This window comes from Centruroides sculpturatus, unplaced genomic scaffold (genome assembly GCF_000671375.1).
Source record: "Centruroides sculpturatus isolate CEXI.00-Female unplaced genomic scaffold, Cexi_2.0 scaffold1182, whole genome shotgun sequence".
Classification (NCBI taxonomy): domain Eukaryota; kingdom Metazoa; phylum Arthropoda; class Arachnida; order Scorpiones; family Buthidae; genus Centruroides; species Centruroides sculpturatus.
Window position 1 is genome coordinate 132658 of NW_019385404.1, and position 19594 is coordinate 152251.

The 19594-nt window shown below is 29.5% G+C and overlaps 1 protein-coding gene across 7 annotated transcripts in view; it reads right to left on the minus strand.

The window, feature by feature from the left end:
• LOC111638591 (MBT domain-containing protein 1-like) overlaps positions 1–19594 on the minus strand; it is a 130706-nt gene that overhangs the window by 63393 nt on the left and 47719 nt on the right. For 6 of the 7 annotated variants that reach the window (XM_023384325.1, XM_023384327.1, XM_023384322.1 and 3 more), the window contains exons 7-13: positions 11842–11976; positions 8716–8804; positions 5200–5434; positions 4961–5040; positions 4632–4878; positions 3914–3993; positions 216–450 (exon numbers count right to left, since the gene is read on the minus strand). In XM_023384325.1, the coding sequence (XP_023240093.1) occupies positions 216–450; positions 3914–3993; positions 4632–4878; positions 4961–5040; positions 5200–5434; positions 8716–8804; positions 11842–11976 (1101 nt within the window). The remainder of the gene's footprint in view (positions 1–215; positions 451–3913; positions 3994–4631; positions 4879–4960; positions 5041–5199; positions 5435–8715; positions 8805–11841; positions 11977–19594) is intronic. The other variant, XM_023384326.1, reaches the window with a different exon arrangement.

The following is a 19594-nucleotide window of genomic DNA, read 5'->3' on the forward strand; positions in this document are numbered from 1 at the left end:
ATGTAGGAAATACAGTAAACAGATATGTTGCAATTTATAATAATTATATTATTAGTAAAACAGTTTTGGTTAAATTCATAAAATTATTTGTAGAGAGAGAAGATAAAAGAAATGCAGACTGTTACTTAGAGAAAGTCTCCAGATTAAACTTCAGATGCATTAGAATAAGCAGCAGCAGTGGCCTTTAAATTAATCTAATCTACAAAAATATGTACTTTGATTACGTGGAGGTTCTAGTCGATAACCAACATATTGACACCATCCAACAGGGAACAAATCAGGGCTTTCACAGTCACACCATTGGTCATAAGTTTCATCCCAACCATCAAAATGTATTCTTAGTAAACGACCTACAACTTTTGTAACTGCACCAACACATATTAGACGTGGCTCCATTAAATCAACAGCTTCTAAATACATTCCTTCTTTAAATCCATGATTTGGAATATCCTAAAAAAGTTATCATAATTTGTGTAAATTCATTGTAAATTATTATATAACATACTTTTAAATAAAACTGTGTCAAATTTTAATAAATAAAAATTTACTATATAATTATCCTCTTTAATTGGGCTGCAATGTTCAAATTGCAAACCTATACATTTCCACTGTCCTCCATCCATCCTTTATTAATCTCAAGAACACAGATAGATGAAAATCAAGAACAGATTGGAAAGACTGGAGGCCCCAATTAAAAGAAACTCAACAGTCAATGTGGATGAAGTGCATAGTTTATACCAGATAAAAACAAAATCACACTGTTGTAATGCTTGCACAAGTTAGTCATTGCACATGTTACGAAAACATTTTCAAGTACCAACTTACAATCCTCTGACATATGCTATATGGAATGTCATGTTCCACTGACAAATGTTACAGCAACTTCTTTGGACTCTAAATCAATGTCTGTACAAGTTCTCCTCTCTGCTTGTCATGCACTCTTCATTCAATGTGAGACAAAGTCAGACTCACTTGGAGGAACTTCTGGTATTATTTCAGAATGTTTCAATGTGATAGAACATGGTGACACTTATAAATTCACCAGAACTCTCTCTGGACACAAGTACCTTCTCCCATTTTGCATACCATACTAAACACTAAGTCCTCTGCTGTGGTGTGACCACCATTTTGTGTTCTCATGCATGTGTGCCATCATACAGCAGAGTACTAAAATGAATATGCATCATCCCAAAATTGACAGCCTTCACACATGTACAGTGCATAACATTTACTAACTTCTAATTGCATTACTTTATTTGCTATACACATTTTTAATTTTATGACATTCCAAATAAATCATCCTATAAATATAAATATTTTACTCTTTATAGATTTTTCTTAAATGAACAGAAAAGAAAGTTGTTAGTAAAAATTTAATTTAATTTAAAATATAATGAGCAATTATTTATTGCTCATTTTATTTTAAATTATATTTAATTTTTAATCATATTCTTAATTTATTAAATTTAACAAATATATTCTCAATCTCAAATTAGTAGTGACTTGCCCCTGTACTGTACATCACATTTTTCCTGTTAGCAATAGAATCATGCCAGTCATCTATTAACTGCTTTCGGGGGAAAACGTTTGAATTGAAATCACATGACTTCCTCTCTACACTGGATGTTTTATATAGGTAATCGGAGCCTCCTCTCCAAGCTTTCTATATCTAGTCTTTCTATATTTCATCTATCTAACTCTGTTCTTGAGATTAAGTAAAGACAGACAGATGGACAACAGTGGGAATTTATAGGTCTACAGTTTTTCAAATTGCAGTCCAATGTTACAGAAAATTTTAAATGACATTGACAAAACATAAGTATACTAGATTTCATAGGATATTTTAATATACTACAATAATTATTTTAATTACAATTTAAACTATTGAAAATAATGGTATATTTACTCAGTTCTAACGTAATGAATATTTCTAAAAATGTAAATAAAAATAAAGTAGAACCTCATTTTAACAGATTGCTCAGGATGTCAAAAATCATCTGTTTTTCTGAGAATCCAATATATTGCAAACAATTAATTTCTCACCCACACAGGAAAATATATATTATTTAACCACCTACATAGAAGAAATTCTTAAAGTTGAAATTGTTTAGCCTCTTGAGATCTCTATTCTATAGAAACATGTACATTACAAGATCATATGCTGTACGTGTACATGACAAAGGTGATGAAAACTATATACAGTAAGAACAAAAACAGGCAAATTACATGTGCTCATTAGCACTTAATTAACTTGACTTTAATTTGCTAAAAAACTCATCCATTTTGATTTGTTTGATGCCACTTCTCTGCTTATTGAATACAACAACCTCTTGATATTAGCCATGTCATGTATAGCCTATTTGTTTAATTCATTTATGATGAAACTTGTCAGAAATATCTTTATGACTTGGAAAAACTCAATGTTCTCACTACATTTTAGCACTACGCTTGGAACTGCATCATAATGTTTACTAGGTGGACATTATGATGCAGGTCCTTACATTATGTTCACTCCTCCTCAATTATATCAGCCTGCTGACTCTCTTCATACAATTTTTAATTGTACTGTACAATACATATCCCAGATGTTCATCTTCAAACTCTGTAAATTCCAGAAACACCCAACTATTAACTAAAATTTTAAAAAAATATGAAGTTACAATAGATGGTGCTAGAAAAAAAATCTGTTACTTTAAGTTATAGATCCACTAAATAGTAAAATTACATTGATTTGATGGAACCTGAAAAAATAATTCATTATTCTGTGATCTGTTAAAATGAGATTCTACTGTATTGTGAGAATTACACCAATCTTACTGATATTTCAAAGGTTTAAGATTAAAAATAGCAATGCTCATTCTCATTTATAATGCAAATCTTTCTTAAAAAAAAAACTTTAAAAAATTCTATTAAGAATCCTTTAAAATTTAGCTAAAACATACATAAACATAAAATTAAAAATACATATATGAATATTATAAATAAATTAAATTTTTATTTGTTGAAAATTAAAGTTTATTTAAATTCTAATGGCAAAAAAGATAACTTTTATTACTAACTGGTCAACACGATGCATCAGCATATTAAACTTATATCACCAACTATGGTTACAATTACAATGGGTAGCGTGATCCCTATTGTAAATCTTAAAGTTTGGGGACAGAGACTGATGAGACAATGTAAGCTATTCATAGAATGATAGTTTACAGGTCAGATTGAATCCTTAATCACTTTAATATTAAAAATACAACAAAGTTTATATTTATACGTGGGGCATTCAAAAAGTTCTTGAAAACTGTAAATTGAATTTAGCACTTCATTTTTCAACATATGTTCCATTTAAGTCAAAACATTTTTCCACACAATGGTGCCACTTATCTAAGCTCTTCCAATAGAAATCAGTGCTGTTTGATTCTAGCCGCTGTACTACAAAACATTACTTAATTATCGACTGCCAGCAAATGACTTTAATGTCTCTTTTTTTAATTTGGGAATGAAAAAAATTCTGATGTGATTAGATCTGAAGATCTGCAGTAAAACAAATCTCAACAAGATTACATTTGCATCAATTAATTATAAATATAGCATTCTGTTTAAGAATAATAACCATTTTCTGGGAACTTCTTGAATGCTCCTTGTACATGCTTCTTAATAAAAAATATGACTTTAATCAATTTTTTAACTAAACCATTACAAAATAGCAAAGAGCCAATTACTTTGCTAAAAATTTGGTCCAATGAAAGTTAATATTTTTAAGTTATAATAATCTAAAACAAACAACTCATGCATTTAAACAAAAAATTGTATATGCTAAGTTAATTAAATTCATAGTCTATACACCTTTTTGTTTAAATCTATTAATAGAAACTTTCATTTTAGCAATAACAATCACTTCTATAACTACTTCACATACCTTTTTAAACAAAGCAACAGGAGCAGCAACTGACTTAGTATTTTTGAGATATTCAAACCATTTGAATTCTCCTTTATGACCTAAGAAATTTCAGTTACAAAACTTATTAGTGAAATTTAAAATTGTATGTCAAATTTTTTTCACTTATATTCCTGTTTTGCCAAATTTGATAAATATTTAATACAGAAGAGCCTCGATTATCCGACCCCCGATTAACCGACATCTCGGTTAACCGACCGTCCTAGTCGGCAAATTTCAAATGTCCGCTAGTGATGTGGCGCTACAATATTTGGCTATGTCTTGGCTACTTTAATATTATTTTTACGTGTTTTAGCTGGCAACACTCATTCGACCATGAAAGGGAGCCAGTATTTAAACGAAGCTTAATTTTCTAATTTTTAACGATACAATAGCGACGATTATTATTTTAAAAAATTTTTGTTAGGCTTAACATCGATGAAAATTCAACGCAAAATAGGTTAATAGCGATATACTAATATACTAATTACATGGGATATAATAATATACTACACTAATAATGGATTTTTTCATACTTTTCGGTTATCCGACTTTTCAATTATCCGACCAACCCCAGTCCCCAATTGAGTTGGATAATCGAGGCTCTACTGTATTTTTATCTTTAAATTATAAAACTTTGTTGTTAATAAGCTACATACCTTAATTTTACACTATATTTTAATTTTCTAAATTAATTTACCTCTTGGAGGAGTTAACTCAATATTATTTAATTCACAAAATCCAACAGGAAATATACAAGGTGATGAGGCATGATAACAAAACCAGTCAGAACCATTCGCTGCCATCATACCGTCAATACCAATCATGAGATAATTGTTTCTTAACACTTTAGTTACTGTTGCAACACAAACAGTTGATAAGTTCAGAGGATCTATTGCTTCTAATTTCATTCCTTCTTTAAATTTAAGCTCTGATAAGTTTTTGACCTAAAAATGGATTAAGTGATACCCAAAAAGTGGTTTAATATCTATTAAAATGGTTTATTACTTTACTAAATTTAATACTCACAGGAAGAAACATATCCCAAACTGCATCATCTGAATCAAATTTTTTAAGAAGAGTTTTTTGCAAAGATTTTTTTGCATACTCTGTAAAATTCATTTTATTAACACAAATTAGCATAAGGACATATTAAAAAATATATCTACAATTAATAAAATTTTACACATAATATAAATTTTATACTAAAATTTTGTACATCATTTACATTTTGTATTTTTCATTCTGAAATTAAATAATATAAATACCTGGAGTAGCACGTAAGTCATGTCCTACTATTTGAGCCCAACCAATAGGATGAATAAGAGGAGAACGTTCATGGCACCAAAATCCCTCATCCTCTTCTGCTGTTTCATAAGCCACGTGAAGTCTACCTCCAATTACTTCTATGACTTTGGCTACTCTAACAGCTGAAATACGATTCTTGTCAACAACTTCTAATTTCATTTTTTGTTGAAACCGACTTTTCAGACCCTCTTTAACCTATTAATTAAAAATTTTTATAAAAAGCTGTTAGAAATATATACATAATAAATTTAAAAGCTATTATAATATCTTTATAATCATTTCCTTAATGCTTTACCATAGATAGAAATGGAAAACTACAGACAAGAATGTTTAGCATGAGAAAAATCTTTTGTAGAGTTGAAACTAAAATCTCAAATACTATACTAGGGATAACAGACTTATCACACTGCTACTGATAACATCAAAATGACACCTATATCATCAGAATGCAACTTTATTACTGGTATGCATTTTGATATACAAGACCCTCATCAACCATTCATAAATCTCCATAAATTCTGCATTGAAAGCAGCAGGTTAAAAGTGGATAGAAAGCATTAAAGGACCTAATAAATAAAAATAAAGAGAAACGTTATATTGGGTTGTTCGGAAAGCAATTTTGTTCCTTTTACCACTAGACGGATTAGTCGTATTTTTCCCACCATTTTCATTCTAAACCATATTATCATTATATATTTTGACAGCTAGCATTTTAAGGCTTATTTGTAAAAAATTTTGTTTGATTTTGTGCAATTGTTTATTTTTTGTGTCCCATCAAATATGGAAGATCGAAAACAGCCTTTTCAGCATATTTTGCTCTTTTATTATCAAAAAGGTAAGAATGCTGTTCAAGCAAGAAAAAAATTGTGTGACGTGTATGGAGAAGATGTATTGACAGAACGAGTGCCAAAACTGGTTTACAAAATTTCGTTCTGGCAATTTCAATATTGAAGATGCACCACATTCTGGATGGCCAGTTGAAGCCAATGAAAACAAAATAAAGGTACTGATTGAAGCAAACTGCTGAATAACAACACATGAAATCCTAAGAAATTAAATTTGTCAAATTGAACTGTTTATGATTACTTGAAACAAATTGGTTTCGTTTCAAAGCTTGATATATGGGTTCCACGTGTTCTTAAAGAGAGATGCTCTCTTTGGTGGAATTTTAAGAAAAAAATTTTTTTTTGGAGCTTTTACCAGACAATTTAACAATTGATTCAAAAGTGTATTGCCATCGAGTAAACACATTGAGTAATATTATCAAACAGAAAAGGCGGCCAGAATTGATCAACAAAACAGGTGTAGTGTTTTACAATAATGTCAAATTTCACCCAAGTTTGATAACTCATCAGAAACTGTTATAACTTAGATGGGACGTTCTATCATACCAACCATATTCACCAGATCAAGCACACTCAGATTATTACTTGTTCCAGTCTATACAAATTTTTTTTAACTGTAAGACATTTACTTGAAATGACAATGTCAAAAATCACTTGGATCAGTTTTTTGTAAGCAACGATCAAAACTTTTATAAATGTGAAATCATGCTACTACCAGAAACCATGACAACAGGTATTTGACCAAAATGGTCGATATATAATTCAATAAAATATTTATTTATTATAAAAATACAGTAGAGCGTTGTTTATCCAAAAGCATTCCAGTCAGCAAATTTAAATTTTCGCTAGTGCTGTGGCGCTGCAATCTTTGGCTATATCTTGGGCTACTCAAATATTTTTTTTGTTGGTGTGTGTTTTTTAGCTGGCAGCACTGGCACTTTTGTCTGGTGTTTTTCTGAGGACTGTGTGTCGTGCTGAATCGAACGTTTTTGATACTAGATCATCTTCTAAAGTATATATTTTTTGTCTTTTTTTTTATTTTTCAATATTTTTCAATTTATTTTGTTTGTAAGAAATAAAGAAATAACTTTTAATGATACAATAGCCATGATTATTATTTTAAAAGGTATACATTAGGTTTAACATTGACGAAAATTCAACATGAAGCGACACGCAACGGAGAAAAATTTCAACACAGAATAGGTTAATATATTTTTTCGTACATAATCGGTTATCCAAAAAATAAGTTATCCGAACAACCTCAGTCCCCAATTGATTCGGATAAACGACGCTCTACTGTATTCTATTTTTTCCACAGAAAAAAAAAAAATTACTTTCCAAATAACCCAATACAGGTACTGGTAGCCTGATCAGTTCAGAGTCTGGAAAGCAAGAGCAACTTAATAAGTTGTCACTTAGAAATTGGAATCATTTTTGAATAATTTTTTAATGAATAATACTGAATAACACATTTGGTCACAGTGCATAAACAGTATTTCACATGTGCTGTCATGTCAAAACTTTTATGCTTTAATCTACAAAAAAAAAAAAAAATCAAAGTGGGAAAAAAATGTCATCCAAAAAATTCTTCAACCGGAAAACGCTGGGTGACATTGCATGAAAACTGCCTTTGTTTCTCAACCTCTCTTCCTGCTCCCCATGACACCATGACATCGCTAATGTGTGGTGCATGAGATCTCCATGAGACTCCTTCCAGAAGCTTGACATTCTGAAGCATGCTTTGAGATTCAATTTCATGCTGAATGTTGAAATAACCTGACAGGGTTTATAATGCCACTTGCTATGCAGTGCAACCAGATACATACACACATGCAATACAGATTATGTATATTTATTAAATATTCTTTTTATTTATTGTTTCCTAGTGAAGTATTAAATATAAGATATACTTATTCCCATTTTTGATCATTTGAATTTATTATGAAAAGTACAGTACCTGTTTTCAGTTATCATTACTAGTAAAGTTGCTGGTATTTTGTAAGAAAAGTATAAAAAAGTACAGGTTCTTTCAAAAAAAAAAAAAAAAAAAAAAGCTATCATTTTAAATTATTGTAATTATGTTAATTGCTAATGCCTACAATTATTATGCAAACATTCTTTTGTACATTCTTGTATTCTGCACAACTGCAGAATACAAAATGTCTTCTCTGTTGCAGATTCATCATTTTTATTTAAGGCACTTCCTAGAGGCAGACGGTAGATGATATTCTATCAATTAATGTATAATGCATACTTCTCCAGTAATAATTTATAATTATAGTAATTAAAAATGGTAGCATTATTTTTGAAAGACCCTGTATAATGATTGGCTTCAGTTTTACTTATTATAGACAGGTATGATCAGTAGTGTGCTGAGAAAAGAGAGATAACCAATAACAACATACTGATCTGAACTACCCATGAAAAATTACAAGGATCGAAATGAGACAGGAACCCAAATTACTCATGGCAATTTCCTTATTGCTTGGCCATCATGCATATATTCCTTTTTATTTCTCAGCCTCCAAAAAATTATTTGGTAACATAAGACATCAAAAATATAAGAATATAGAGATTAATTACAGTTCTTAGCAAAATTATATTTTTAATAAAATCTTTTGTAATAATTACCTTTATATGGAAATTTGCTGGTAGTGTTCTTGCCCCAGTGAGGCGTTTTACTAAAAATTCTTTCCAATCATTATATTTATGTTCAATACCTATATACAAAATAATGAATTTTATTACATCTGTAACTAACAAATATAATTTATAATTTGATGCAATTATATAAACATAGTTTTTTCATAATTTTAATCAGAACTTTTGTATTAATTTTTAAAAAGAAGTGTAAGTCTATTATAAAACTTAATATTAACAAAAAGTTGTTTTATGTAAATTATATTTAGTAAATAATATAATTTATAAATTTAGGAAAGTAAACACATTTGTAATTATTAAGAAACTGCTTTATGGGGATATACAATTAAAGTGATAATTTTTGTTTTTATTTGTAATGATAAACCAGTATATAAATGTCAATTTACAGTACAGAACAAATGAAAAATAGATTAATTAATGAACAATATTGTGCTATGTTGTTTTTATCTTTGGCCTGTGAAGTACAGATATCTTGTAGTAAATACAAGTTGTGATTTAAAAAAAAAAAACTGGATTTTTTCTATAAATATTTTAATACTTAACTAATTTAAATCTGACTATCATCCCCTTTGAAATGGTTCCCCTCTGCATTTATACAGCAATCCCAACACATCTGCCAAGCTTCAAATACTCCTTGGAAATTAGTCTTGAAAATTCTAAATCACCTGCTATGATTTGAACTGGATCTCCTCAATCACATTCAAACACTATCACTTGAGCACAAGGGGCTACATCCACAAATAGAAAGGGTAGAGAAAACTGCCACAATGTTTTCATAAAAATGTTCATATTTTGAAGGCTGTATGTGCAGGACAATTGTCATAATGAAGGAGGTAGAATCAGTTGCGCCACAGTTCTGGTCATCTGTGACAAATGTCCTTATGCAATCACCTTAAAACATCACTGTAAAAATCTGAATTCACTGTCTAACAATAAGGAGTTTTCTTCGTATGATATTCCATTACGGTCAAAAAACTAATTAATGTGCTCTTCATCACATTCATGACTTGCTTTGCTTTCTTTGGTCGTGGACAATTGTGATGTTGCTCATGGCTTCATTGCCATAAGCTTCCTAAAGCACTTCTTAAATCTAATGGAAAACTTAACATGTGTTTGTTACTCAATTTTCAAGTTCATTCTCAAATCACAGCATGACACTAATACAAAGTTATAAAATCACATGTAACAAGCATTCCACATTGAAAAACTCAATACCACTTATCAGACTGATGCTTAAATGTCTAATGCAGAAGTCGCCAACTGGTGGTCTGCGAGAAAATTTTGGTGGTCCTTGGAGAAATTCAGACATTGATCAACTCAAGGTTACATGAAGTATTATGAAATAAATGCAAAATGCTTGGTCACTTATTGAGGGATGTTTTATTTAAATCTAAAACCAAACACAAAATGGCTGTTATCAATAAATAATAATGTCAATAAATCAATAAATAATCAGCAATAAATAATGTTGTGAGTGCAACTGTTGTTCTTTGTGGAAACAAGCCAAGAATCCATAAACTTATTTCAAACAAGCAGCAATAAACTTTACAGTAATTTGTTATAAGTAAATTGTCATATTAATAAATTAAATTTTTATGATCATTTTTATTATTCTTTAGATGTTTGTATCATTTTAAAAAACTCATGATAGTGGCCTACAAGATTCAAAATTGAGAATTTAGTGCTATGTGAAGTCAGAAAAGTTGATGACCACTGGTCTAAGGCAGTGGATCCTTGATGGTAAAAAAAATTGTACTTTGTGATACCATCAGAAAGTGAAAACAGCCCAGTTTCTTTTTGAGATATCACATTCTTAGTTAAGATATAGTATTATACTGGCAATGACATCAGTGGAAATGTTTTCTATGGAAGAGAACAATGTCAATAGCTGCAGGTCACTAACCTCTAATCTAAAATATATTCATATAACTCATGCAACATCTAATTGTAAATCTAAATCAGATATAAAAAACTAAACAATTACAGAAATGGAAACTCTATTTCTTTTTATGATTAAATTGAATTCTAATCTCAATCAAATGATTTAATACAAATGTATTAAATAATTTTTAAACATATTTTAGTAATGTAATTTCTTCAGAAAATTTTTTAAAATATAAATAACATTCTATAATAAAACTTAAAGTAAATATTTCAATATTCAAATAATGTTCAAAACAACTGCCTTTAAAAGCATTAAAATTTGATTATTTTCTATAAAACAATAAATTTTGTTTGCCTAATGTTAAACAGTTAAGCTCTTTATTTGTTAAATAATTAGTATGTTAAATTGAAACACACACATAGTTGCAAAATGCATAAAGACATTTTTCATTGTAAATTCTGATAATTTATTTAAGAAAAAGAAACACTTTTGTACATCATTTTGATTAACTGAGCTATATAATCAGAATTAAAATATTGTCCAGTGGAATTACTGTATGAGATCAATGCAGTGGTTATATAAAAATTACATCAATTTCAACTATAAATTAGTTAGTTATAATTTCTGTATTATTTTTTTTTTTATTAGTATTTGCATTCAATACTAAACCTGTTTATATTTAAAATGGATATATTGTCACTTGTTGTCTGGAACACATCCTAATTTATTTTGCACTGATTCTGTTTATACTGTGTCCTCCTTCTAGTATACAACAAGCAAAAATTATTGTGATGTTGTCACAATGCCAGGCTGCAATTTTTAATCATATTCTTAATTTATTAAGTTTAATATACATATTCTCAATCTCAAATTAGTGCTGTCTTCCTCTTGAACATCATACATTTCTTGTTAGCAGTACAGTCATGCTGGTCATATATATAACTCCATTCAAGGAAAACTTTTTGAATTGAAATCACATGACTTCCAGTCTAGACTGGAAACTTGGATCTCTTGCCCTATGCTTTCATATCTGGTATCGATTTTCATCTATCTAACACCATTCTCAAGATTAAGGAAGGACAGATAAACACACAGATGAATGACAGTGGAAATTTGTCTACAATTTTTTCAAATTGTAGTCCAATGAGAGCAGCCTGTAAGATATGCATAAGTCAATATCTATAATTACAAAATTTGCATTTTATACTTACTTTTAGGTGGTATAAGTGGTTTTCCTTGAGAAGCACACCAACCTACAGGATGTATATTCTCTGTACACAGATTTACCCAAAAATCTTTACTGTTATCTGTACCAAAGCCTTCATACCTCAACTGAGCCATATAACCTAAAAAATATTAAATTTTAATTATAGAATATACAAACTATAAACAATATTAATAAAATAATTGAAGCAGATAGTGTGGAAGAAAGGTAAGGCACATTTTAACAGACAAAAGAGTTAATAAAGTTAGTTAAAATCTGATAATAAATCCAGCTTTATTGTATAATTATCTATACTAATATTATAAAGAGGTAATGTTTTTATGTATGTAAGTTTGTATGCAGCAGGTAATATCCAAAACTACTCATCTGATTTCAAAAATTCTTTCACCAATATTTAGAATGGAACTTCAGGGTGGACATAGGCTGTATATTATTCCATTAAACATTCATATAAATTAAATTAAAAGATATAATCTNCCGTTAAACATTCATATAAATTAAAAGATATAATCTAGGTTAAGGCTTTTATGTCCAACAGATGGTGCTACGAGTACGACGCCCTAAGTTTGCTTTCCTGTGAGGCATTACGCTTTTCTGTGAAAATGAACTAAAGCAGATCGTCTTCTATCTATATAAATAAAAATGTAATGTTCATTTGTTCCTACTGATTCCTTTGAAATTTTGACACAACGCTGCATTCAAATATGCACATGTTTTTATATAATATACATGTCGAAATTCAACCCCACTGAAGGGAGATGGTTAGGATTAAGGCTTATAGTAAAGAATTCTGCTTCTATTTATACTATTTTAGATGCGGGTTTTTGTGTTTTTGATTGCGTTTTAATAGGGTACGTCAAGAGAATGTACACTAAGAAGAAATTTTTCGAAAAATTTCCCCCCATGGGGGAAGTGTTATAAATTTATAATAGATACATTTTGAGCCACAACAATGCATGGCGGGGTCTGCTAGTTTATATATAATTTTGGCTTGATTTTCTATATGATAATAAACTACTAACATTAATATTATGTAATTATATTAACATAATATTAAACTGCTACATCATCAAAAATTTTAATTTCTTTTCTACTCTTCTATTATAGCAGAGAAGTTCAACATGAAAATAAGTTACTCAATGATTCTATGTTATCACTAAAATAGATCAGTACTGTGTCTAAAAAAAGAATGACAACAGAAACATAATAATTAAACATGTAAGTTACTTTTACACCATTACATATAATGAAAAAATAAGCAAAATTTCAATAACCATAAAAAGCATCTAAATTAATAAACTTTTTTAAAACTATATCCAGAAGAATGAAACTTCACTGCCAACATTTTGGCTTTCTTTGAAGTATTTCACATCTAACTTAACTGAAGATTTTCTATTGTAATAGAAAATAAACATGTTAAATTAAAAACAATTACTTTAGGAAACTAAATAAATTGTGAGCCCAAGGGTTTACAGGGCGTAAAATTTTTGAGTTTAACATATTTTTACATTAGAGGATGAAAAAAATTTATCACACGTTATAACGGAAATAGAGGATGGCAGATCTTACACATCGTCCGTTTGTTAATTAGTCAATGTGCGCGTGATAGTTAGTCAGCATAATGAGTGAACAACCTGTTGGCTCAGTGCCAACGACGATCGTATAAAAACGATCGTCACGGGAAGTTCAGGGCAATCGTCCCCTCAGTGCAACCGTCCCTCTGCGAGATCATCTGGAAGGTCTGAATACAGTGTCTCCCGTCCCGATCCTGTCCAAGGAGAAGCCGGTAGAAGATATAAGCCTGTGACAGACAGCCAGCTTCCATAGTCCAGGATGATCGTCGCATACCGTCCTCCAACATAAGGTATAATTGACCGCCAATATAACTCTCTTACTCTAGAACCTTTGTAAACTCTCTCACAAAGCATAGTGAATAGTTAGAGCGATTATAGATATATTTATATTTCCGCCTCTAGGCAATAATCAGTAACTTGTATACTCCTGTAAATTACTTTAGTAATAAACATTTATTTCGTTATTTGTTAAACCTGTCTCCTGTCTATCCGAGGAAACCTGTCAACTTACCGACGCACTCCCCACTCGATTTGCCCTCCTAGCCATCCGAACGACTCAGAGATCGGGCTTTACCAGCCTGTGCAGATTAAGTGGTCAGTACCAGATTAACCCATGACCCACTGCGTATCTCACAAAATGCTATAACAGGTTTAGTTTATGACGCTAAAAGAAGTTGTTAAATGTTGTTTAACCTAATTGTTATTGATTTTCTCAATATTAGTGCTAATGTTTGAGAGCACACTGAACATAATGTCTTTAAAATTATTTTTGTTGTTAATTAGCCATTAAATAATTTTAAAAGTATTAGTTCAGCTAATATCAAGAGTGATATTTTATAGAAGCCATTAAATATCTTTAATAAAAAGCTGTGGATAAAATTTTAATAAATTTAAATATGTTTCATAAGACAGCATCAAAAATTGAGTAACAATAAAAAATATATATCAAAAAGCAGTTTTAGTAACTATCAATTAATTAAAGAGCAATGAAACTAGAACAATTGAAACTAATATTAGTTATAATTAAAAATGAAGAAAATATGAAAGAATTTCATACTAAGAAGAAAAGATATTGAAGATCTTTGAACTATTTTAAATTAAAGTCAGCAATTTTTTTGTCTTCTTAACCATAAAATTAAAAAAATGTGTAAATATTTAATATTGTTGACTGGATACCAATAAAATGAAAAGCAAACTAAAATAACATTAACATGCTTTTACTCAGTATAGTTAAATCTGATTAATTTGAATTTGTTGTTATTTGTCTCAAAATCATACATAAATTACTTTTTTTAACATTAGCATTTGAATGAATGTTAAAAAGTAAATACAATTAGTTCAAACTTTTAAAATTTTAAAATATATATTTGAATAATTCAAAGCTATGTATCTCATATTTCATAACAGAAACTAAAAAAAAGTAACATGTAGTCAACTGATTTATAAAATACTTTGCTTTGGGAATTCTCTGAAATGCACTGTCATAAATCAGATTTAACTTTTCTGTAACTAATTATAAGAAAAAAAATATTATTTTTAACTCAAACCCATTATTTTCAATAAATTACACTTCAATCGAGTATAGTATTATATATTTCAAAGTAGTGCTATTTAGAGATAATATTTAACATGAAAGTTGCTATAAAAATTTTGAGATGTATAAAAGTTTATGGATTAAAATTAGTTTCATAGCATTCTCATTCATTGTTTGACAGACAACAGTTCGTAACTTCAACTGCAATCATTTTCTAGTAATTCATCTAAACAGATATCAAAATGTTGGAATTAACATGTGATTATCATGTTATTTTCATTGTTCAATTTTAAACACAGAAAATTCATGTTTAACTGCAGAAGACTATTTTTTAGAAATGAAAAAATATTTCATAATAATGATTTAAGTTGAGTCTTTCTGCCTTTCAATGGTAAAAACAATTTGAAAGAAAAAAGTTTAACAATCATCCACAATCCATATGTCCAGTGTAAGCAGTTACTAGTAAAATATTACCAAATTCAAAAATTACTGGATGCAGATTGCAGAATTACAAGCACATAAAATAAAATTTTGAATAACTTTCTCCACTTTTTTCTGCATTTGCACTACAAAAAGAAATTGAACATGTAGTTTTTCTGTTATACAAAGTACAGTAAAACCTGTCTATGGCAACCACACACAGTTCCTTTCAAAAAGTGGTCTTTTAGATAGGTGGTAGTCCAATGCAAGTGCTGTCATACCGTATTTCTGTACATATTTTGTGCACTTTTTAGCCATTTCTACTAAGCAAAACTCAAGGTGAACAAAAATAAGCAAATTTTTTCAACACTAGAGCTACATTGATATTGTATTAATATTTATTCTTATCGAATAACTTGATTAACAGGAGTTGTCAGGATTTTATAAGACAGATTTAATACCAATATTTTAAAGATTAATACAGTATTTACATTTTTTCATTATAATGCAAAGTTTCTTTTTTCTGACTTAATTAATTCAACTTGGTTGTTCTCTTCGTTCGTTCCTCAGTTATGTGTATTACACCATCGATATAGAAGCACATCATATCCCACTACTTCAGTTTTGGTTTTCATTAGTTTAATCTTATTTTAACTTTAAAAATACTGTATTTTTTAAATATTTAATATTTTCTTAATTAATTAAGTACAATAAGAAAAATTATTCATTAATAATAAAACAATTTTATTATTTCTTCTCATAATACAATTTCATTACATCAATGACAATCACGGAGTTGAAAAAGGAAGGTTGCCTGTAAAACTGATTTTTGCATTAATGCATTTATTGTTTTTTGAATATTTTGTGTGCAAAAGTTACTTGGATATTATTTTTGTTTAAGTATCATGAAAATAAAAGGTAGGTTGAAACAGAAACTGTTTATCACACATGTAGTGTACATGAGCTTCAAAAAAATAAATAAAATAAATTATATCAAATGATGAGATCAGCCAATTAATTGTATCGTGTACAATATTTTTATACTCCTAAGGAAAATACTGTAGGTCTACAGTACAATAAATTGTGTTTTCCCACAGTTAAACTTTGCCGCTAATTGCCGTTGTGATAAACCATTTTCAGTTTCTCTGATAACTTTCACATGATCTTCTAACAACAGCACTTTGCATTTCTTTCATTTTTCAGACATTTTCAAACAAACTGAAATAAATTTCCTTTGTAGCTGGATTAATCCATTAACATCTGAACCTAATTTCAAGAGTGGGAGAAGTGCCCGACGTGGGTTAGAACTAAGAGTTTAAACCAGATGTATTTGCAGAAGTGGTCATTTATTACAGTTATTGTATGTCGTTTCCGACCAAAAATTGATACTCACAAATGCCTTACACAGGTGGTCATTTAATACAGGTAACTTATACAAAAACTATGTATAAACTATTCTGTGCCAGAAATTTTTCCCCATTTTGACACGTGCCCATCGAATGCAGGTGGTCACCTAAGCAGTTTTTACTGTATTTAGTACAAAGTACACCAAGAAAAGATTAGTCTTTTTCTTGAAGCAGCACTATCCAAATGTAGATTATATATTTTGGCCAAATCTGGCCAAAACACAATCTATATTCACAAAAACATAATTGTTACTTTTGACCAATATTGGATATGATATATTAGTTATGAAAACAAAGTGCCATTATACTCCAATTAAAACAAATCAAATGGTTTTGATATTAGTTAGAGTAGAAAATGTAGGACAAAGGATGAGAAACCAATTTCACTGTAGAACTTCACAAAAGAATTCAGAGCAATCTTTGCCAATGTACAACTTAAAGACTTCCAGAATCTTTTGAAACATGTGAAAACAAAACGTTGAAAGGTAGCAGACCATGATTTAGATTTAAGTTCATTAAACTTAGACTGCTCAAACATGTTTACTTTATAACATGATATGAATGCTTTATATTCTATACATATATATGAAGTCATTTTAATTAAGACTTTATTGCAATTGTGCAATAAAGTCTTAATTTTCTAACCAGAAGTGCTGTGAGACTGTCAACCAAAAAGTTTTTGGATTAAAGTGACTTCATATATATGTTTTCTTTAATTTATTTTATGTACATTGTTCAATTTGTAACCCCACAATTTCCAGAATAAATTCATTTCTTATTCTGGATTTTTAGTTTATATACTCTTATATGCAAACAGAGACAACACTGAAGACTGATGCACTAGTACTTCATGCAATTCTTCATGAATATTTGCAAGTATGAAAAGTTTGTATGCTATGGGTCCTATACAAATTGTTAAATAAATAATGTAATTTCAAACTAAAATAGTATTGAAAACACTGAAAAAAATAGGAAGAAAGGTAATGAAAGATAGGTAAATCCCATCGCCATAAAGAAAAAACCTAAATTTATTATTATAACATTCCATTTAAACCACATAACAAATTATGGATTACAGAAATTGAATAAATATCAACAAAATGAAGCAGTTGCTGTAAGTGACAAATGATGATTGTAGTTCTCTTCAAAAAACAAAGAATTATATAATGAGTAGTACTCAAAAAACAGAATACTCTAACTGTAAAATAATACACTGAAGTTTGGTTACCAAATCTTATCAACTCATTAAAGGTACTTTGTCCTCATCCATAACTGGACAAATGGCATTTTTATGATAATAATGCTCCAGAACATCAAGCTTAGATAAAACAAATGTTTCTGAAAAATTTGATTCTATTTGTTGTTGAACATCCACCTTTGATCTCAGTTCCACTGATTTTCATCTCTCTCCATTTATAAAAGTGCAACTGAAAGGCAGTGCCACCTTAACCATTGGGCTACTAGGACTACCCTAGGGCACCTGGCACCATACCCTGAGGATGCCAGTCACTACCAACTCACAAAGGTTTTTTCATATTTCATTTATTTATTTTTACTGATGAAATTGTCTTTTATACTTTTATAACATTATAAATGAATTGACTTTTCAATTTTATTTTAATTTATACCAGTATTCTGATGTAAAATGAAAAATGAGCACCTGGTATTGTTATCCTAGGACATTTAAATTATTAGGACAGCCCTGCTGAAAGGGCAACATTTTTTGATAAATAATGAATTCATCACAATCAAACCTGTTTCAGATTCACCTTTAGAAGAGCCTGAAGAAATATTTAATAAATGGTTTAAATACATGCAAAAGTGTTTACAATGCAATGAAAAATATTTAGATTAGTCATTAAAAGCAAGCCACAGGGTTATTTTTTTCAAAATTGATGCAAGATCTGGCAAAAGTTTTATTATTAAAATAGTTGAAAGTATTGAAAAAAAATCTGAGTCTGCAAATCACCCAAGCAATAAAATGGAAGCGGATATTAAGAAAAACAAAACAGTTGTGCAATTTCTCACAGCAGAAAGACTAGGGAACAGAAATTTACTGACAAATGAGTGTGGTTTATGGCAATAATCGAATATCTCTAGCAAGAATGAAAAATGGAGTAAACACTTTTGAGAACTTGAACATCTTTGAAAGAAAACAATAGGCTTGGTTAGCCTAATCATGTGACCACAAATAAAATCATCTAATCAGCTAACAAAGCCATTTGTGAAATCAGACGTCACAAAAGATTGACTGATGACAGTATTAAGCAATATTGTGGCACAATTCATTCCATCATCAGAGAATCCTCTTCATTATAGAAAAATCTGTGCACAATGGGTTCCCATGATCCTGACTCCAATATTAAAAAAAAAGCAAATGGGAATGGCCTTGAAAAATCTGGAACAATTTCACTTGAAAAAAAATAATTTTTTTCCTTGAACAGATATTGCAAATGAAACATAGAACTACCATTATCTGACTGAAAGTAAATGGTAGAGCCTCAAATGAAAAAATCTATAATGTTGTCTAAAAAAGGCCAAGATCATTCATTCACTGTAGAATAGAAGTAATACTGATGTTTTTCTTTAATAGAAAAAGACCACTCCATATCAAATTATTTGAGCCATTGTCAACACTGCATGTCAGAAAACAGTGGAAAGCTTACAGTGATTGATCAAGTCAAAGTGGCCATGATTGTTGTTTGAAGGGATATTTCTCCAAGATAATGCTCATTCCAACATTGCTACCAGAACAAAAGATAAGTCAGAGCAATGCAGGTGAAAAGTCCTTCATCGCACATTGCA